The 22,738-nt window shown below is 42.0% G+C and overlaps 1 protein-coding gene across 2 annotated transcripts in view; it reads right to left on the bottom strand.

Annotated features, from left to right (window-relative positions):
* The window catches only part of IKZF3 (IKAROS family zinc finger 3), a 65,528-nt gene that overhangs the window by 12,139 nt on the left and 30,651 nt on the right, over positions 1-22,738 (bottom strand). The window contains exons 4-6 of one of the 2 annotated variants that reach the window (XM_019550316.1): positions 15,715-15,975; positions 14,828-14,995; positions 12,908-13,024 (exon numbers count right to left, since the gene is read on the bottom strand). In XM_019550316.1, the coding sequence (XP_019405861.1) occupies positions 12,908-13,024; positions 14,828-14,995; positions 15,715-15,975 (546 nt within the window). The remainder of the gene's footprint in view (positions 1-12,907; positions 13,025-14,827; positions 14,996-15,714; positions 15,976-22,738) is intronic. The other variant, XM_019550317.1, reaches the window with a different exon arrangement.

The following is a 22,738-nucleotide window of genomic DNA, read 5'->3' on the forward strand; positions in this document are numbered from 1 at the left end:
CCTCCACATCTAGAGAACATGCATGGATGCCTATAATGTGCATTTTCCTAGTACCTCACAATGGAGGCACTAGATTTAATGCACATTAACTAAAGTGCATTAATGCATGTGTAGACTCACCCTTTATGAGGTATTAGATGTAGGCCAATGTATTTTTGTTGCCAATAATGCAACAGTAGAAATAATGTAAAATGTACCAAAAATGCAGTATCATCCTCCTCTAAGCTATTGTGCGGCATTTTTTGTTCATTTCAAAATACGTTAATACTTACTTGTTTACTGTTACTGTCAGTAGTATGAAATGAGTTTCAGTCAGTACTAAGCATGACTCACCAAACCTCAACTTTAATTATTTTTTAATGTTTATACAGCATTTTGAAAATGTAAAGTGCTTCATAAGTGCTCAGTATCAAACTGTTCCAGGCCTGAAATCTAGCTATGACTATGACTCATAGGATAGCAGAGTCTGATTCATGCATGTGTTTCTCTGGTTTCACGGGGGTACAACCCCGTTGATTTATATGATAAACTCAAAGAGACCACATTCATGGTGCCTTAAAAATAATTACTTTTCTATTGTGATTTTTTTTCCAAATTGTCCCAACAAGCCTTTCAAACTTAAAAAACCAATACAAATATAAACAAAGATCACTTTATGGGGTGCTAGCATTCAGCTTTTTCTAGCATCAGACAGTATAGAAATACTACATAACAATTTTCATGAGAAAATGTGAGAAAGACAGAATATCAGCAACAGTAGAAACTGCATAGGAAAGACAGACAGACACAATGTAATTAACTAAGTTGGATTTTAACCAGGACTTTTGGATTAACTCTTGCATAAAGTGCCATAAGATCTTCAATGCCAGGATGTCAGTTTATACCTCATCCAAAAGCTGGAGCATCCAATAATTCGGCAATTGACGGCACCATACTGGGATATTGGTTCAACACTAATTTAGGAGGAAAAGTAGCTCTACTGAATTCCCAGCACCATTGCTTATGCATCCTGGAGGTTATCTTTGAAAGTTTTCCAACCACGTTCTGAAAAAACCCACACCCAATAAGCTTGTAACTTGAGTTCTTTATATAAAGCAGCATTGTATTAACAGTAAGAATAAAATGGGAGCATCTACATGAGATACTACATCACCGTAGCAGAGCTACGGTGATGTAGCTCGCTATGGTGACATAGCATCGGTGAGCACAAACCATGATGCCAATGCTACTGTGCAATAGCAATGACCTCAGTAGGGTTGGAATCGACCTATGTGCTGATGTGATTGCATGGTAACAGTGGTTAGTGATGTCATTTAGTACCTGCTAAAGTACTAAAGCAAGTACTTTTTTTTAAATCCTCATATTTGCTAAAGCAAGTACTAAATGACTGCACAGTAACAACTGCACAGTAGGGACATGTGTAGTATGGCTGTGCGAGGCTTTGGACAGAGCTTTGGATCCAGAGAAGCTTCGGACACTTCAGGGTCCGAAGTAGCACATCTGGGTCGAAGCACTGGCCTCATCAGGCTTCCCGAAGTGGTTCGGAGCTGCCTTGGTGATCTGGCCATAGGGTATAACGGGGAATCTATTAAATATCTATAACTTTGTTGTTTTTTGTCTGATCTGGATGAAACTTGCAGGGATGGTAGCCTCTGAGAGCATGAAACCTGGCAAGTTTCAAGAAGATCGGTGCAGGGGTTTGGGGGCAACTGTACCTCAAATTCTTGAAAGCAAAACTCCTGTCACTTCTACGTGTTACAACACAGGGGCGTCAAAACCACAGGGCTGGTAGCTCTTACTGAGAGCACAAAGCCTGCCAAGTTTCAAGAAGTTCAGTGTAGGAGCTTGGGGGGAACTGCCCCACAAGCTGTGGACAAGCAAAACTCGTGCCATGGATTCTGTGGGACTGACTATCTCTGGCTTGGGGTGGGGAGGGGAGACACTACTGCAGGCCTGGCTGCTAAGCTGCTGTGTTACCAGTCACCAATCAATCAATAATGATTCACTCAGGGACGAGGGACTCAGGGACCAGCTCAATACACAGGACCTAGCTACTACTTAACGAGCATCAATTAGCACCTACAAAACCAGGCTAAGGAGAGGAAAGAATCAACTGCCCCAAGACAGACACAGTCTTGGCATGAGTTTTGCCTGTCAGCAGCTAGGGGTACAGGGCCCCAGAACCCTCCTGCACCAATCTCCTGAACAGTTGGCAGGCATTGTGGCCTTCGCAGGGGCCACCATTCCTGCAGCTGTCACCCCGCTGAGCCTTAACACACGCAGTGTCACCCATGGCACGAGTTTTGCTTGTATGCAGCTTGGAGTGCAGTTCCCCCCAAACCCCTGCACCGATCTTCTTGAAACTTGGAAGGTTTCATGCTCTCAGCAGAGGCTACCATCCCTGCAAGTTTCATCTAAATCAGACAAAAACAACAAAGTTATAGATATTTCATTGATTCCCCGTTATACCCGGATCGCTGACGTGGCTCCAAAGCTTCGGAGCCGCTTCGGCCGGATCAAGGCGGAAACCCGGTCTGGAGCTCCGGATTGGATTGTGGCCATCCGAAGCAGCCAGAACCGAAGCCAGATCGGATTACTGCTGATTCACACAGGCCTAATGTGTAGATGTGCCCAATGAACACCCAAAACAAGCCAAATAATAATAATAATATATTTTCCAGTTAAGAGCATTTTTCCCCCAGATTTTCAGTGGAATAAGAAACAAAGCAAGAATGAACATAATAAATCTGTGTGATAACATTACTGCTTTTTTTAGTTTTTTCTTCCCAAATCCTACCGGAATTTATAATAATTTGTTTGCTTTTTCTATTTCTTATTATTCTCTCAGGCACCTGTACACCTCTCAAACTTTCTACATTTCCTCTCTTTAGTTCTTCCCTCCATGTTGTTTTATTTTAAGTTACACATTCTCAGCTCCCATTCCTACATCTATCAGCAAAATCCTAGGAGTAATGAATGGTAACTACAAAACACCTTACTCAGCCCTAAAACCATGCTAGGTTTTATCTCTAGCATTTTAATGACATTACTTGTTTTATAAATGCCACTTACTACTGATGGAACATTAATACATTATACTCTAAAAAAGGCAAACAGTTTCCTACAGAGGTAATACTGATATTTTCTGCACAGAAGAGACTGCTGAAGAGACAATAATTATTGACCTACATAGCTTGCTCCGTGTCATCTGTAAATGTCAAATCTTCAAGATTGTTATATGTCTTTCATTATTTTATGGTTTTCTTCTGCATGTTAGCAGCATACCAGCAGTCATTTATTTTTAAGAAAACATACCACATTCTTGTAAGCTTTAAAAGATCTTTGCCAACCTCTGCATAATATACTTTCAGAAAGCCATTTGTTTGTTTTATGACATGGGTGGCTGAGGGTTTGCTATATCCTCCCACATGTAATCAATGCAGCTTTGTTCAACCAGCATCGGGTTTGCAATGATTTCTTTTACCTCTTCATTGTGAACTATTTAATAAATGACCAAAGAAAAGTGCTTAGCAGTCAAGAAGCATTTTTGTCACTAAAGTTACAAAGAAAATCCTCAAAGGGTAGGTTTCTTTATATCTATTTCATAGATGAAAGAGGTAAGGCTCAGAAGAAATAAAGTGTTCAAGATCATAATTTGTGGTAAAGTTGCGAATGGAGTGCAGCTCTCCTGATTCCCTCTCCCTACCTTTGTTCATGAGGTGTTCCAAGGACACATGGTGCATTTCAAGATGGAGATAATACTATAATTTACATATAGCTTGCACAGGTACTTTGTCATTTATTTCCCTCAGATAGTTCAGAAATACTTGGATTTAAAGCAACAACTATGTGAAAACAAATTCTGGCTTTTATGGCAGGGAGGGTCAAGTCACTTGTGCAAGTACAGACAGATGAAAAATCTAGACCCTTAATGAGTTTGATTTACTACAGACTGAAAACTTGAAACATCATTTATACCAAATAATATTGGCTTCAATTTACCTTAACGGAAGAACAGGAACAAAAACTACAAGAGTACTGCAGCAAATGTCACAGACTTATAAAACTCTTCCCTCTTAGCTAGTACTAGCCACAGCCCTCATAATTAATAGTCATGAATATGAGAAGAGGTCTTCCAGATGAAACAAAAGTCAAGCTCTTTGTTACAGCAATTGTCCCAAGATTAGGATATAATCATCTCTGTGGCCTGACCACTTTCAAACAAATATTACTATTTTCTGCTTAACAAACTCGCCCTGGAGTTACAGCTGGTTATGGCATTTTTCATTTAGTGTCTCAGACTCCCATGAAGAGCTTTAAATGCTGTTGTACCCCAAGAGTATTTGCATTTCAGTGGGTGCATCTACTCCTGTGCTTTACTGCAGAGTTGACTAATTTGATCAGCAATAAAGCATCACTGTGTACACTTGCGCTGGTATTAGGGTGCAGTAAATTAACTAACTTTGCAGTACTGTCAGAGACAGTACTATCTTATCGTGGAGTTATTTACTGTGCTGCAACGCACATGTGGATGGTGACCAGGACAGCAGTACTTTCAGCTGGAGTGGAGCAGCCAGGCCCTCTCAGAGCTCGAGAGAGGCCCAGGCCACTTCCATTTTTTGAGGCTCCCGGTATATTAAAAAAATATTAATTCATGGTGCACTACGGGTGGTGTGGCCCAGTAATGGGACACAAGTTTAAAGTTGTATGATGAACGTCTTCTTCTTCCAATCCTGTCAGTGTATCTCTGTGTCTGTATGTATAACTTCATTTGGAGACAACGTCAAAAGTCTAAATTTGAGTTCCTCCGTGAATGAGAGGCCTGGGCCAAATGGCCCTTCTGTCCCGTCCCCGTGATAGGCCCTGGGAGCAGCCCTGGGCTACCAGCAGGCTCATGCAGTCATCCACATGGCTCTTCAGTTTCAGCATTCTTGCCCCCAGCCAGCCCCTCCACTGCCCAGCGCTGCTACTTGGAACCCAGGGCTGACCCCCTCAACCTACTGCCAGCCTGGGGCTACTCCACCCTGGCTCAAAGTGTTGCTGTCCTGGGTGTAATGTAGACACTGTGCTCGGGAGCAGTGTACTCCAAAGCAAGCTGGACCAGAGTTTATCACATTGTATTAATTGTATGTGTAGATGCACCCAGTAATAACTTATGTTTAAAAAACTTAGTGATGAAAAGCACTATATAAACATGAGCTATTCATTGTTACTGGCCACCACACCAGTCTTTACTCTAACCATTAGATGAAACAGCTCTTTTCTTCAAAGAGCCATGTCTATGAACTAGTAATAATATTATACTATAGTGAGAGAGAACTAGTACATTCCTTCCAGTCATGAGCATTAATATTTTATCATTTGGCCTGTAATTAATTGTTTCCATAATGTGGTTTCTGTCACACAGTAACTGTGACTACAATTTTTAGAACATGCGGGCATCATTAGCAAAACCCTAAAGTGCTAAGTGAAGCTCAAATTAGAGGCATTGTTTCCTGTCACATCACTGTGTGGTCACTACATAATGGAGGTGGAACAGAAAGGTAGGTTATTGTGCAACGAGAAGGATGTGACCAGAGATTGTTATCAGTGACTGAGCCACATTCTAATAAAATTGTTACCTAAAATCTTTTTTCACTAATACTATCAGAATGCTACATTTGGGAAAAGTTACATTAAAACTAGCATGGAATGAAAAATTATTTAAGATTAAGAGAATGGATTGCTTCAACACTAGTGAAAATATTGTTTAACTACAGTTCTCGGGGATATATATATGGATATATACATACACACATATATGTATATGTAGATGATGTATATGTATACATTTGCCCTTTGTTTTAGTCCATTTGTTTCACATGATAATTTAAAAGCCCTTCCTCACTTTATTTTTAAGCAATACATTATGTTTCCACAGCATACTTTGCATTCTGATGATACTACCATTATTAATATTTTGTTTTTTCCTTAGACCATAAAGAACTTTATAAACATTCATTAATATGCCTCATCTTCCTTGTGAGATACATACTGTAAGTATGTTAGAGAATGAAACAGGCATTGAGAGTATGTGATTTCCATGATTTCCAATTTCATGATATCACATTTAAGCTTTTTGAATGTGCCTTTAGACATATGGATTTTGTTCAACAGTCATTAAAAAGATTAAATATTCCTCAACTTGTGTGGAGATCCTATGGAATGGATCCAACATAAAAAGATGTAGAAGTGTTAGAATTTGAGTTTGGAAATCAGTAAAGAGAAGAATAAAAAATACTGGACTGGCTAAAGATTTCGTCATCCTGGGAGGTGGAAAAATGCATAGACACCAAAAAAGTGGACCTGTCTGGAGTCTAAACAGATGTTGTTAACTATATTTAAAAGTCAGGTCCCAAAAAAGAGAGCTACCAGCTTTGTTCTTTGTGCCTTACAGTAAAGTAGGTATCTGGCTTTCATTCCAAAAAAAACCCCAGAACTTTTGGTTTTACCCTGCTCTGGATTTCAGAGAAAAGAACAAATGAAAAAGGCTGATCTATTTCTGTAATAATCACTATACTCATCCAATTCTGGGACTGAACATAACAGTTTCTAAAGTGCCTAAGTACCATCTTCAAAAATAACTTAGGAACCTAAGTGCCCAATCACTTTTGAAAATCTAACTATGGTACTTTTGAAAATTTTCCCCTGAATATCTAAAAAAGCCAGAATAGGATCTTGATGTGTCCCCTTGCTTCATAGGTAAACCAACTCATTGTTATCACAGTCACAGTCAGTCTCAAATAACCACATATTCTTGAGGAAAAGTATTTGATGCCTGAAAGCTATCTAACAGGTCTCCCAACTACACAGTGGGTATGTCTACAAGAGACGTTTACTGTGGAGTTGCTTAATTAGCTATGTAGTAAAGTCTCAGAGTTTACATATGCAGCACTATTAGGCCACAGTAAACAAATAAACGCTGCCATAGGTTAGTACTTGTAAAAAAAAGTACTGTCCTGCAGTGGCATTATTTAGTGAGCAGCAACACACGTATAGGTGCTGACAGGGCTGGCAGCACGAGGATACCTATCTCCACGCTGGAGCACACTTGTGCCATAGCCAACCCCTTTGCAGCATGTTGAGACAGGTCAGAGCAGCCCCGGGCTGGCCAGCTGACCATCTGGGCCCCCTGCCAGCTCAGGCTGTTCCGACCTGGTTCAACATGCTGTGGTCCCGTGTCCACATGCAAATGACATGCCTGGAGCAATAAACTCTGGTACAAACTGTGCTGGAGTTTACTCAATTGCATTAACAACGTGTGTAAACAAACCCAGTTAGCCCAATAATAGTTATCACAAAAAAATCCTTCTCTCTTGTACATATCCTGAACCATCACAACTACAACAACACTCCAAACCTACTACACACATTCCTATTGATTTTACCCTCATACTTCTTTTCCACATTCCATGCACACCTTTAGTACATTTACTTGTAGCTTTTTGTCTTCCAAAGCGTCTCCCATGACACTGTTTAAAAAACCTAATACATTGAGATCTGTATGCCACTTAAACCTTTGGATGCTACTATCATTAAAAACAGCAGCAGCATTATCAGCATGAGAAGCACTGACTTGACATTTGAAGATTTCATTTCTATTAGAAGAAAGAACACACTGAAGTAGGAACTGTTGGAATATTGATTACTTTAAAGTTAGGCTTTTTTTGTAACAATTGTGATCAACACACATTCTTTGAAATGAATGAGGACAAAACATAACATCTGATGTTCAGGACCTAATGAGTCACCCTAGAATACTAAAAGAACTAACCAAAGCATTAGCAGGACCTTATGGAAGACAGGCAAGGTCTTGAGAACCAGAGAAGAATTTTAAAGGCAGTGCTTATCTTTAAAAATAGCACAACAGAAGGACATGGTCACTGAGCCTACTTTGATACCCAAAAAGATACTAGGGCAAATTACTAAGCAATTAATTTATAAGTACATAGGAAGATAATAGGACAGTGGTTTTCAACCTTTTTTCATTTGTGGACCCCTAAAATATTTTGAATGAAGATACAGACCCCTTTGGAAATTTTGCATGGATGTGCGGACCCCTTTGAATTTTAAGTGTGCGTATTCAGATACTTTTGATTGATCACAGGCATCTTTCATGGACCCTTTAGACATAGTCTGCAGACCCCCAGGCATCCACAGACCACAGCTGAAAAACACTGTAATAGGATAATAGAAGCAGTCAGGATGGATTTATAAAGAACAAATAATGTCAAACCAATCTAATTCTAATTTATTGGAAGTTTTTAAGAACAGATTAAGTAAACATATATCAGTAATGGTCTAGATATACTTCTTCCACTTCAGTCTAATAGGGGGATGGAGTAGATAATCTCCTGAGGTCTCTTCCCACCCTACATTTCTCTGATCTACCATAGCACGAAACAGTTGAGAGTTGAATGGAAATGCCTCAGCAAGATTGGAGTTCCTGTTTTTCATAAAACTTACAAAACCATTAAAAACACAGCAGTGTTTTTAAGGTGTGAAGGTCTTAAAGACAGAATGTACTGATGCATAATACTGTACTGGAAATTTATATTTCCTCTGTGACCAATTTATGGCATACTGTACTATTTTACTAGGTACTGCATTTCACAGATTTTGGATAAGTTAAATGTTGCCTTTCTGAAATGAGTACCAATTATGAGAATCACTGTAAAGCAGAAAACTACAGTAGATATAAAGTTCTCAGGACCACACTTCTGAGTGTTGGACATCTCAGTATGATTGCCACCATGGAAGCATATATGGATGATAATGCCGTTATAGTATGTATGGGCTGTCATGAAAATCAAAATGTTACTGACACAGTTCACCATGTACTTTGACTGATACCCTAAGAAGTATGTTACATGCTAAAAAGAAAGCACCCTATCAAACTCATATGAAATTTACTTCTATAAATCATTGCATTTTTTGTTGTGCAACTTTTTATGCTACAAGCATCTCTGTAAGAGACTGGAACCCAAATAGAGAGGACCGTACATAGCCCCAGTAAACCAAGATGGCTGGTGGGGTCTGCCTGTGTGCTGCCCAGTCTAAGGCCCTCAGATATTTTAATATATACATTTTTATAATAATGTCCACTAAGGGAATTTTGCTTTTTTTAAATGCTCCACAGAAACAAAGCAGAAATTTAATATCTTAATTTTCACTTTTATCATCGGAAGTAATCACACATTTAAGTTTTCTGCCTCAGAAAAAAAAAAGAGAACCAAATGTAATTGAATTGAAACTGAAATTGAGAACCCCCTGTAAACTGCTTGATACTCTGGCCTAAATCCTACTTTCCTTTCTGCACCCAAGTAGCATTTACATAGCTCTGTAATTGCAATTTTTGGCACTTGCATATCATTTGGATTCTATTTCCACCTGTGTCAAAAAAGGATTGTCCAAGTATACCTGTCAGAAGTAAGGCAGTAGCAGGCCTCCAATAATTTAGCCCTAAAGCAGGGGTGGGCAAAATATGGCCTGTGGGCCAGATCCAGCCTGCCAAGGCATTCCATCCAGCCCACAGTGGGTACCTCAGCCACACCCCGCCCCAGGCACAGGGAGCAGCCTGAGCCATGTCACGTGCAACTGGTCCCGTGGTCCCCAGGAAACACAGTAGAGCAGAGGCAGTACAGCAGACAGACTTGGCTTTCTGGCAGCCCCTGCAGCAGCAGCTCATTCTACCCAGCTGCTGCTGGCTGCATCTCTGCCACCACTGCTGGACCTGGCCCCACTGCCTGGGCACCTTAGCCCATCAGCTCTGCACTTACTGCTGGGGTCGCTGGACTGAGTGGGAGGGTGGGTGGATGGAGTCTCCATGGAGAGTGGCCCAGGAGCTTTGTGAGCAGGGTGCACTTGGCCCACAGTGAGAGTGGCATCCAGGAGTGGGATGGGTAGGTGGGACTAGGATGGCAGGGTAATTACAGTGCAGGGCTGGGGCCCAGGGTACAGCCACAATCCATTCTCTGCATGTCCCTGTTATGGGCACCAGTTCTGCAGGCAGGTACACACAGGGAGAAGAGAAGATAGTAATTCTGTCCTGGGCCCCCTCCCTGTGCTGTCACTGTCCCATGATCATGGCCTTGCCCACCTGTTCTGCTCCCAGACACTTCTCCCTGCCCATCCATGGCCCCATCCCATCCACCTGGTTGAGCATACTCTGCCTGCAGGGGTTCCAGGCTGGTATCCATAGAGACCACGTCCACTTGCTCTGTCCAGTGTCCCTGGTGGTGGGTGGGGGAGGATGGGCCAGGGGCTAGAAAGGATCAATTCACTTCCCCAACCCCACAACCCCAGGTCAGGCCCCCACCCCTTCATCACAGTGGATCAGTATCTCTCTCCCCCAGCCAGCAACAACTCACTGAAACTCCTTAGGTGGCCCTGCTGCCCAAATAATTGCCCACCCTTCCCCTAAAGCATCATGGTTAGGGTTCTGTCCCAGGAAGCAGGAGACCCAGTTTGGCTTTGGATTTGCATTCAGGGTCTTCCTCCAAATAGGGGACAATTATCCCACTGCTTGTTTTTTAGTCAAATAATATTAACTACAATGTGCCAGAGGCATTAAGTGCCAAAGATAGCAGTTATGTAGCCACATAAGTCACATATATATTCCGGAGTATAACAGTGAAACAGGATTTGGCCCTTTATGCCTGTTTTGCATGGCAAGTATTTTCTAGCTGTTACAAAAGAAGACTGCAAGACAAAACTCTGTGATGTTAGACTTTGCTTACTGATTAATTCTGTAAACTTTTAGCAAGACAAACCACAAGCTTTCTTTTCCTAAATAAAGGGGGATACAAACACTTTCCTACATTAGTTGGGTTTAATTCATTGAAGACTGTGCTTTGAAATTCCCCAATGAAAGGAGCTATAGTAGGGCAGAGTGGTATCTCTTTATTTTTGTCAGTGAAATGTTTTCAGAAATCCAGAACTGATGTACTGGGATTGCAAAAAGAAAAAAAAAAGATGCAAACTGTTACCACAAATGAGCTTTCTAAAAAGGAGACAAATGTTCCCTTCTCAATAAAGGAATTCTAGCACCTGAAAACTATAAGGATTAAAGAAAATGTAACATCAGATTGCCTGCATTAACAATAAGCTATTTCTGGTCATTATACATCTTAGGCACTATCGTTAGGAGAATAATGTTATTTTTATTTTATTTTGCTTCAATTTAGAATAAAAAGCAGCATAACCTAGGCTTTGAATACTATGCCAGTTTCCTGGCTTCCCTTCAAATGCCAAGCAAACATGTGTCAGCTAACAGAATTCTATCCACAAGTTTTGTGTTCTATTTCACCAAGTGAAATACCTTATTGTACCCTCTGGGTGCATAAGCACGCTATTGTATGAATAAGGAAAAATTTGCATGTCTCTAGAGGGCAATCCTATTCCTGCAGTGAGGGCACTTATATGACTAGAGCGGGTAATAGAACTGCCCCTGTACTTTAGTCAGGCAACTTAGTTTGTCACAAGCTGAACTATGATAATCCACCATGTGCAATAGAATTAAACATACTATGAATACTTCCATTTCTTTAATTATTAGTTAATATTTTCCATTTAAAGTCTTGCCTACACTGGAAAGTTAATTTAGATTAAGGTAAGATGTGAATTTAAAGTGCATTAGCTATTCCATAATAATTCCATGTATGAATATTATTTTTAGTCTACTCTCAAAATGGATTAAACCAAAGAACAACAAAGCGTCCTTATTTTGCAGTTAGAGAATCCACATACAGAGTTATTGTAGAACTAGCCAATTGCCCTTGAGGAATGACAGGGGGACAGGGACGGAGTGCTGCTGTCTCCCAGGAGCAGGGGCGGGGGAGGGAAGGGGGAAGCTTGCCCCGACGTCCCCTTCATCCCCCTCAGTCAGCACCCTGTGCTGCTACCGCCTGCAGGAAGCAGGGGTGGGAAGGGAGGGCAAGGCCACTGGCACTGGCTTCTCCCCTCCAGCTCCACTGCCACCACCTGCAGGGAGTGGGGGAGGGAGGTGGGGTGAGGCCAGCAGCACTGGCCTGGCCCCCCTGCTCTGTTGCTGCTGCTGGCAGTGACCAGTGGCACTGGACTTGCCGCCCCACTCCAGCCACTCCATCCCTGTCATCATGGCAGTGCTCAACTTCACCACCACCGCCTCCTGTCCAAAACGCTCTTGCAGCACTCTGATTGATTGTTTCAAACAACCAGTAGGAGTGAGAATAAAGTGCTACAGATAGACAGACATACAGACAGACTAAGGCTTTATAATATTAGAATAATTTACTTCTGAATAGCTAATCTGTAACAAAGCTTTCTCCCAAGCCTTTACCTTCTGTCCAGAGCAAAATTTGATTTACTCTAAGGATTTTAAGGATACCACCTCATTTCTAACTCCTAAATCTTGATTACTGAAATTTTAATCAATTTTCAAATTCTTACATATTGGGATGCACTGGGAAACAGACAATAGTATTCTACTGAAAAATATCTGTAAAAGGAACACACAGATGTGAGCCTCTGCTGTTAAGAAAAAATGGGAACCAACTCATCCAATAAAATAAACCCCATAATAGTGCTAATATAGAACTAATTTAACCTAATGTGAATGTCACCTACAGAAATGCTGTGCACAAAGGGTTCTGAATGTTTTACTGAAAGTAACTGTGAAATAAAGAAGTGATTAAAATAAACGTGTTCTTTAACCAGCTGCCTGAGGGTTGCATTAAACTAGACCCTTTTATAAGATCTGAAGCCCCTTGGGTTACTGAAAATTACTGTAGTGAAAATTATATTCAAGCTGCAAATTAACAGCTTGCCAGATACCCCTTTTAAGGCACTGCAATGTACAAAACAAAACACTGTGATTTGATAAACTTACCAGGCTCACACATGCCAGCACTCTGCAAGTAAGTCCGACATCGCTCTTTGTGCTCCTCTAATGAGCTTCTTTGCTTGTAACTCCGTCCACAATACTCACATTTGTATGGCTTCTCCACTAGGACAGAATGACAGCAGGACAAAACAATCAAAAGATGTGGAAGAAACACTGTGATTTCACATTTTAGTACAGAATTACTGATAGCTCATAACTGGAGAATACTTCACATTTCTGTATAACTGGATAAAATGTTGTATTTGTACTATTAAGGTTATTTAATAGTGAGATTCATTCTGGCATGAAGAACCCATAAAAGGTTCTCTTCATTCTTTAAGTCCACCATTGGCATACTACAGCAGAAGTCTTCTATACGCTACTAAAGCACCAAAGGAGAACTCAGGGTGTGTTCGTTGTAGCTGTGTTGGTTTAAGGATGTAGGCAGACAAGGTTCTTAGGGTAAATCTGATATCTTTTATTAGATCAACTAAAATACAGTAAAAGCTGTGCTATCCGGCATCTTACAAGCCGGCATGCTCTACTAACTGGCATGCTGGCTTGTAAGATAAAGTGAAACTGGAAGTGCCCACCCTGTTCTGAGGTACAGTTATAGATTTTGTACCCTGCCCCCAAACCCAATAGATTAGTTGTATTTTTGTGAGGCCAAGGGATATGAGTTTCACCCTAGGAAATTTGTTAAGTTTATAAAGAATTCCTAAAAATGTCTGAGATTTTTTAACTAGGTATGTTTGAACAAAGCAAATACAGCACTTTGTGTGATGAAAGAAGTATCCAGGTAGTATATAAAATGCATCTAATAGATATATATCTACTGATACCATGATAATATTATTAATGTAAATTATTACCAATTAATCAGCTTCCTTATTCTTTTTAATAGAAGTCTTATTTATTTGTTTCTTCCTAACTCATTCACAAAAAGCTTCTGACTGTAAGATTATTAGCAGTAATTCCCATAGTTTGGCAACTGTGCAAAAGTGGGCTACTGTTTTGCTGACTGAGACATGTTTGAAACATGACATTCTATCTCACTCTTGATGGAGAACTGAATTTAGTATTGCTGTGTTGGAACCTGATCAAATCACGATCTTATTTATTCATGTCAAATCATTTCATTTTAAATGGACTCTTTGTGGAGTTAAGCCTTTTTTCTATGAAGTGTAGTACCATAGATAATATGGATTATTCTAAATTAATGCTTTCTTCTGAAATCTATATGTAATACAGGATATGTAAAAATCAGAGCAAGTGAGATCTAGCCATTAAGGAACAGGATTAGGACATAGAGTTTATTGGTTTGATTCCTGATTTTGTGAGTGACTTTCAGCTCTGGGAGAAGTTACCACAGCTTTGTGCCTCTGCTTATCCCATCTATAAAATGATTAAAAAACCTTATTAGGGCATTGAAAGAATTAACCAACATGTAGAGCTCTTTAAGATATTCAGATGAAAGGCACTAAAAATAAGGGTAAGGTCTTGTTCAGCAGTAGAGTATTGTCATCCAAGAGAGTCATTCTGATGACATAGCTCTAGTGGAACATTTTTTACTTCTGCTTTAAAAACTGGAAGGTTGATGGCTTGGCCACATCACCCAACTGACAGACTACACCCAGGGGTTATATAGTACAATGAAATACAGTAGCTAAGCTTTTATCATAGCACTTTCTTGTAGAAGTAGAGCTGTCTATGAATTCTTTCCTCCAGCACACCCTATACAGAAGACCATAAATTAATCCCTACATGGAATTAACTATAAGGAAACCTAGAGGTCCTTGCTAATTTTTAACTCACCAGAATGAGACAGGCAGATTAAACAACATTGATTATCCCTTTTTATTTACCACAACTGATGTCCTAGTGACACACATTGATAACAGGTGAAGTGTCTTTGTAGTCACTTACCAGAATGTGTCCTTAAGTGACCTGTTAGCGCATCTCTCCTTTGGCAGGCATAACTGCAAAGATGACATTTAAAAGGTTTTTCCCCTGTGTGTAGTTTAATGTGGCGGAGAAGGTTACCCTTCTGAGTAAAGGAAGCTCCGCACTGATTACACTGGAATGGCCGTTCACCTTAAAATGACATACAAAAAAGGACATTTAATGGTTACATGGGTAATACCTCCCCTCACCCTTTCCTTTTTGAAACAGGAAAGAATGAGATACTGTATCGGTTCCTGCTTAGACATGCTACTTCCATTGACTTTACTGGAAGTTACAAGGGGGTCTGGTGATAGAACTTGGCAAAATGCGTCCACTCCAATTCCATTTATGAGAAACATATCAAATGTATATAGTCTTTTCTGTGGACTGGAAATAATTTTTCTGAAGGAGGAGGATTGTAAAGTGCTAACAAATTTTAGGAAAAAAAATCTTTCTTTCTTTTAGGTCTGTATTCAGTGTGATTGTTGGTTTGTTGCTAGGCAATGGACAAAGAGAGACATGATCCAGGAGCCAAGCAAAAGAACTTAACTCATGATTTTTGACCTAGGTACTTAAGAGAAGAAGTGCTGGTGCCTTTCATCCCAAATTCTCAAAAAAACCTCACAACCATGTTTTTCTAAACATATGGCCCTAATTAAATAGCTAAATATCATTGTACTTAATTTGTAAATAAATGAAATAAGGCACAGAAAGTTTAGGTAACTTGCTGAAAGTCACATATGCAAAGTCAGGAACAGAAGCAAGGAGCCAGCAATCCTAGGATCCTACCCACTTTTAACCAGTAGTTTCCTCTAAAATCATATGCTTTCAATATGTAGCTCTGGCGTGAATAATATAGGGATATTTACCAGTGTGGCTGCGCTTGTGAACCATCAAAACATTGAGGCTAATGCAGGCTAAGCCACAGATATCACAGTTCATCTTTCCACTAGTTGGCCTGATGTTGTCATATGGACCAGAATGTCTCTCCAGCTTAATGCTCTCATATTCATTATATTCTCTTGGATAAGTGTAAGATGCTTCAGGCTCTTCTGTATTTTCCATCAGCTCTGAATTCAATGAATTCTCTTCTCTTTCACTGTATTCTCCCTTCACTTTAACCAACTCATCTACAGATGAAAAATAAAATCACAAAAATGAAAAATGATTGTTAGAAGCCACAAATTGTCTCTATGACAAATTCATATAATTTAAAATAAAATCATACCTAAAATAACTGCTCAAATTTCATTTACAACCATAAAGACAAAGAAAGGTGGATATGGCATGGGTCCTACATTTCTAATGACAATATTAAGAAGTATCTCTGACAAAAAATAAAGCTGTTTGCTAATTGGATTTGATGGGCTATTTTGAATTTATAAAACTCATAGTACACTATACAGAATATGATTATTGTAATGCATATACTCTACCATATATAAAAGGAAATACTTTTTAACACAGTGTATAATTAGACAATAGAAATCATTGTCACAGGATGTTGCCGAGACCAAGACTGTAGGGCATTCTTGCATCTTCCTCTGATCCATTTGGTGTTTGGTGCTTAGATAAACCCTGAGTCTGATCCAATATGTTTCTGATGTTCTGATAAGATTGCAGGATAAAAAAAAGATAATTTTCATTCTCCTGAACTGTACTCATGAGAAATACTAACTTTTACTTCAAATGGCAATGTTTATCCAACAATTTCAAATACATTAGAAGTATGAACTAACTTTATAGAACATGTTATAAAGATGAATAAAATTAGGCATAGCAAAGGCAAAGGTAATTCCTCCCAGAGATATTAAGAGATCTGTCTAAAGCTACATAGCAAAAGCGTGGCAAAGAACCCAGGGAGTCCTGAATATCAGTGTCTAGATGATACTGTATTCCTTCTCCTAAATGCCTCTGACCTTATGTTAGCCATGCAGGGAAAATAGAACTCAAAAATAATCTCTTGGTTTTTGCAAGACAGGGCTGTAGTATAAGCAGGTGACCATTTATAAATAATAACCCCTCACTCAGAAGACGGTAATACTCCAGGAATGAAAAAAAGAGCCATTTGCACTGGATTAGCACCTGACTAGTTGTAACTCAGTTTGCTGCTTCCCCATTTCATTACAGGCTCATGTCAGCAGCACTCAAGTTTCATTTTTATACCACCAAATAAGCCAACTAGTTTATAGCACCACTTAATTCAAGCTTTAGTTTTTTGTGTGTAGGCAGGGGTCAAGTTAGGGACAAAACTTGAGTTATGCCTCAGACTAACAATGCAATGAGGACAAACCCTCAGACAGAAAGTATGCAATTTTCCATCTGGAAGTGTTGCATTCATAGCCACCTGCTCCTTTCTAGAGCTGAAGGTAAGACAGTTAAATATTGCCTTCCTGTTATGTGAGGTGCTCAGACTCTTGCCCTTTCTCCAGAACATGGATTATTGAAACTGCATGATCTCTGGATCTGCTAAGAAACCACAAAAGATTCAAAGAAAGAACAATTAGTGCCAGTGAAACTGAGGTGATAGGGTTAAAGTGTTAAAAAATAAAAAGCCAGCAATAAACTTTTCACAAATTCCAAAATTCTCAACCCAAGCTTGACAAAAAAGTATCCCTACAACCTAAATGCTTGTGTTGAGGTCAGAAAATTATGCAGCCAAATATATTTCAGCATAAGAAAATCTCCTTTTCTTCATTAAGGTATTTTTTCTACCTGTGGCCTTACTTCTGGATAACGGAGGGTGGGAGAACAAGGTAAGTGGCAGTTGATCCATCCTATGGAGAAATCCATAGGAGGTCCTGTTGATGAGAAAGAAACTGACATCCCATTGACAAAAAAATGCTTTCTTTTTCCAAGAATGACCAATGGAATAGGCTTCCCAGAGCCCATATATCCAAAAGCTCATCCAATTTTGTTAGGGGTAAAGGGGTCAAATGTCACACTGACGGGGGTTTTCTGCTTTTTGCTGCAACCCTGTGACAGGAATACCTCTACTAGAGTATTCCTATCGGTGACTCCACCCTCCTGTTATGGGCAAACTGCCTGCTTACTCACCTGCTGTGCCTTGATCTTAATTGGTTAATTAATAGATGTAATTAGCGGGAGGCTGTCCTTTTTTTTTTTGCTCAGGTGCCAGGGGACGCTATCTGTGGCTCCTTTTCCTCCCCTACACCACACTCCAAGCCTCGCAGATGGTACTGAAGTGGTTTTGACCTGGACCTTGCTGTAATTTGGCCCTCCCCTTGATTTTCCTGGGCTTCCACAGCCCTGTCTTGTCCCATGCCTTCCTGGTGCTCTGCTGCCCCCTCGCCCTGGGGATTCTCACGGCCCCCTCTTGCCCTGGGGCTGGGGCCAGTGCACCCCAAAATGCCACGCCCTCTCTGGCACCAGCATCCCCACGCTACCGTGGAGCCCCTATGAGGCCTCCTCCAACCCCTAATAGCCTCACCTGGTCCTCCAGTGTTATAAAACTACAAACAGAAAAAACTCAAGCCCCTGGGCTATAACACAAAATCTAAGCCGCCTGGCAAATGATCATTCAAATAACTAGCAGGGAATTCTCCACCCTGTATCACAAACAGAAGCTGCTCATGCCGTCAGGCTTCGGTACTCTGCTTGCTCCAGCAGAGCTCCCTCTCCCTTGGCTGCCAGCACACCACTGCCCTCCTAGCCTCACTTCTGGGGTTTACATGTGCCAGGCCCTGCCCCTTCCTGTCAGCTGACTCACCACCGGTTGTCCTAGCAACCAGCACCTGTGACTCTGGCTGCCCTGGTAACTAGCAGTTGGGCTCCCCCCTCACTGCTAGGACTCTCTCCCTAGCTGTTTCTGCTCTAAGGAGTAGGGCACCTGCATGTTCTGTAACACACCTCCTGCCTTTAACTCCAGACTCACCAAGCCTAGTCTTCATTCTTGCCAGGTGTTTCATCCATCTGGGGCTCTCCTCTTGGCCTTTCTTCAGGCACCCGGCAACTCAGATACAGGAGGTGGAGGTTTTCAGGCACCTCCTACTCGCCTTTTCCCCAAGGTCGCACCATGTGGGATTTGTGCCAGTTACCCTGCCATAAGTAACCCCCCTCTACACATACATTATCCACCCTTGGTAGGATGCTGCTTAGGCCTGTCTTCTCTCCAGGTTTTAAATGTTCGTGAGGATGGCTCTTAGCATGGCGTATTCTTCTGACTGAGGCAGCAGGCATGTTACTGCCTTTGTTGGGAGTCCGTCTTTCTGCCGCTTCTCTGTCCTTTTCCAACCACCATTTGCAAGATCTTGAATTTGGTTCTCCTGTTGCCTGACTGGTTGGTCCTGCCTGGGAGGTTCCAGACTTGGAGGGGTCACCTGGCCTCCTAGCAATAAGGTTAAGGTTCCTATTTACATGCCTCCCTCTCTTCTCCCTTGTCTGGAATCCCCGTTTCTCCTGGCCCCCCTTCTTCCTCGTATTGTCTTAAGAAGAAATTGGCGTTTATGTTTTGGGTTCCAGGGTGATGCTTTACCTCAAAACAATATGGTTGCAGACTAAGGGTCCACCTCATCAGTCTCATGTTGTCTGTCTTCATGCTCTGCAGCCAGCACAGGGGTTCATGATTGGTGATCAAGGTGAACCGCTGCCCTAACAAGTATTACCGTAGTGTTTCAATAGCCCACTTAATTGCCAAACACTCCTTCTCTACCGTGGTGTAACTTTGTTCCAGTGGGTGTAATTTCCTACTTATGTAGGCTATAGGGTGCTCTTCTTCTCCTTCTCTCTGAACCAATACTGCTCCGATAGCTACATTTGACGCATTGGTCTGCACCAGGAAAAGTTTATTAAAATCCGGGGTATACAAGAGTGGTTGTAGGCATAGCACATCCTTCATCGCTTGAAATGCCTTTTCTGCCTCTGGCGTCCATCTCACTTTGGTTGGAGCCCCTGCTTTTATCATCTCTGTCAAAGGTACAACTACATCCGCGAAGTGAGGTACAAACTTTCTGTAATAACTGGCCAGCCCCAAGAAAGCCCTCACTTGCTTTTTAGTATGGGGTGCTTGATATCCCCGCAACGCCTCCACTTTGCTCAACAAAGGTCTCACCTTCCCACTTCCTACTAGGAACCCCAGGTATTGAGTTTCCTTTTTCCCTACAGTACATTTCTTTGGATTGGCTGTCAGCCCGGCCCTTTTCAAGTCTCACACTACTGCTCTCAGCACAACGGGGTGTTCAGCGCAGTTCTCAGTGTATATAATAATATCATCAATGTATGCTGAAATGTAGCCGCAGCTCCGTGCAACCTGAACAGCATGTGCCGGAATTGGAAGAGACCCCACAGGGTGGTGAATGCTGTCTTTTCCTGAGCTTCAGGTGCCACTGGGACCTGCCAGTAACCTTTTGTCAGGTCTAAAGTGGAAATGTAGCTAGCTCGCCTGATGTTTTCCCCCAGTTTGTCCACTCTGGGCATTGGATAGGCATCAAACTTAGCCACTGCATTCACCTTCCAGTAATCGATACATAAGCGGATTTTTCCATCCGCAGTCGCTGTGGGATTCGCATATGATACCTTTCTCTAGCATCATTGCAATCTCTGTTTTTATCTGGCTTTGGAGTCGCTGGGGAATCCGTCTCCAATTCTCACATACTACCTGGCCTGGAGGAGTTTTTATCTGGTGTACCACGCCCTGAGCTTCCCCAGGGGTTCCCTGGAACATCTCCATACTCCTTGACTAGCTCGGCAGCCTGTCTTCTCTGTTCTTCCGACAGTCGTGGGGCCAGTTCTACATCACCTGGCCTACTTCCCTCCATTAATGTGGGTCCCAATTCTAACTCCTCAGGAAGAGAGACTAAGTACATACACTCTCGGTCTTCCCACTTCTTCAACATATTGACATGGTATATTTGCTTCTTTTTCTGCTTATCTATCTGGTACACCTCATAGTCCATGGGCCCCGCTTGGCATAAGACTTCATAGGGTTGCTGCCACCAGGCAAGTAACTTACTCTCACTGTCCAGTAACAGAACCAACACACAGTCCCCCACGTCAGACCTCCTTTCCCGAGCGCCTCGGTTGTAATGTCTCACTTGTTGCTGCTGGGCTTCTTTGAGATGTCCTAACACCACGTTTTGAGCTGCTTCAAGGCGTTCCCACAGTTGGATGCCGTTCTGGTCTTTACTCTGCTGTTCTTTCCAACTCTCTTTAATCAGGTCCAGGATTCCCCTTGGTTGCTGGCCGTAAAATAATTCAAAGGGTGAAAACCAAGTCGAAGCCTGGGGTGCCTCTTACAGCAAACAACAAAGGTGGTATCATTTTGTCCCAAGTCTGCGGGCTCTCAACCACAAACTTTTTTAGCATTTGTTTCGATGTCTGATTAAAACGTTCCATAAGCCCATCCATTTGGGGATGATACATGGCTGTCTTCGGGTGTTTAATCCCCAAAGCTTTACTCACTCCCTCGAACACACGTCATGTAAAGTTTGTTCCCTGATTGGTCAGTAGTTCCTTAGGGGGTCCTACTCAGAAGAATAATCTTCAAAAGTTCATTTACCACCTTTGGCACGGACATTGTCCTCATCGGCACCTCTTCTGGGTACCGAGTTGCATAATCCAGTAAAACTAGTATGTACTGGTTTCCAGTGCTATTTCAGGGAAGTGGCCCTACGATGTCCACTGCCACCCTCTCAAAGGGAACCTTTACCAGAGGCAAGGGAATTAAAGGAGCCTTTGGAGGCTGCCTTGGGTTCACTTTTTGGCAGATGGGACATGAAGCACAATATATTGCTACTTCCTGCACCAGTCCTGGCCAAAAAAATCTTACCCGAATGTGTGCTTCTGTTTTGTCCCAGTCCAGATGTCCACCCATAGGGAGCTCACGAGCCACCTTCAATAAGGCCCATCGATATTGCCAAGGGACCAACAACTGTACGACCTCCCCTCCTTCTGGCTTCCCTTGCTCTATCTGGTATAGGAGGTCGTTTCTTACCTTGAACCTCGGAGTTGTCCTCATCAGCTCTGGTCTCAATACCTTGTTATTTCTTTGGGCAAGGTGTTCCTGCAGCACCCACCAATAATCTGTCTCCTGACTCTGCTCCAACTGAAAATGCTCATCTTCCCACAAATGGGCGACATCCACCCTTTGTTCACCTTCTCCTTCAGGAGACTGTTCAAGTTTCACCCGCGAAACCCTCAGCAGTCCCCTCGTGCCTCACACCAGCTATCTCTTTTAGCCACTCGGCCCAGTCACAACCCAGTACTACTGGGTAGGGTAAATGTTCCGCGACCCCAACTAGCATCCGACAGGTCTTATTGCCTACTTGTAGAGTAACTCTCACCCTGTCAAAATCGAGGGAGTCCCTGCACCAACACTGCACCCTCACGCAATCTGCTCTTCCACTGTCCCTTGCCAGTAACACGTCGCTCTGCACCATCATCTACAATAAGCCCGAGTCCAGTTATAGCTATTACCCATTTTCCCTCTATTGTTACTTCTACCAACAGTGCAGGTGGCTCATCTCCCGCCTCAGGGTCGACTTGGGCTCCGTATCTGCACATTCCTACCTGCATCGTTGGCCGGAGGTGGATGCTTCCGATCATGTTGACTAACAGGGTCTGTTGTTTTGCAGCTTGATCCAGTAGGCCTTGTACCATTTGATATAGCTGATCCAAAACTTGTTACCCTGACTCTGGGCCTGGGATTAGTGTCTGTTCTTGTTCCTCTCGCACCATGGACCCAAGGGTTCTCTTCTTCATACAGGCAAACCAGCATCTTATGATGCATACTGCTGTATAAAACTTTCCTGGCCAATGCACCATTGTGACAGGAGTCACGGTGGGCTTTAAACTAGGCTCGTCGGGGGAAGGGGAAGATGAGGGCGGAGGAAACATCAGACTGCCAGACCAAACAGCACCCACAACTACAGCCCA

The sequence above is a fragment of the Crocodylus porosus genome, unplaced genomic scaffold (genome assembly GCF_001723895.1).
Source record: "Crocodylus porosus isolate Cpor-Errol unplaced genomic scaffold, CroPor_comp1, whole genome shotgun sequence".
NCBI classification, from domain to species: domain Eukaryota; kingdom Metazoa; phylum Chordata; order Crocodylia; family Crocodylidae; genus Crocodylus; species Crocodylus porosus.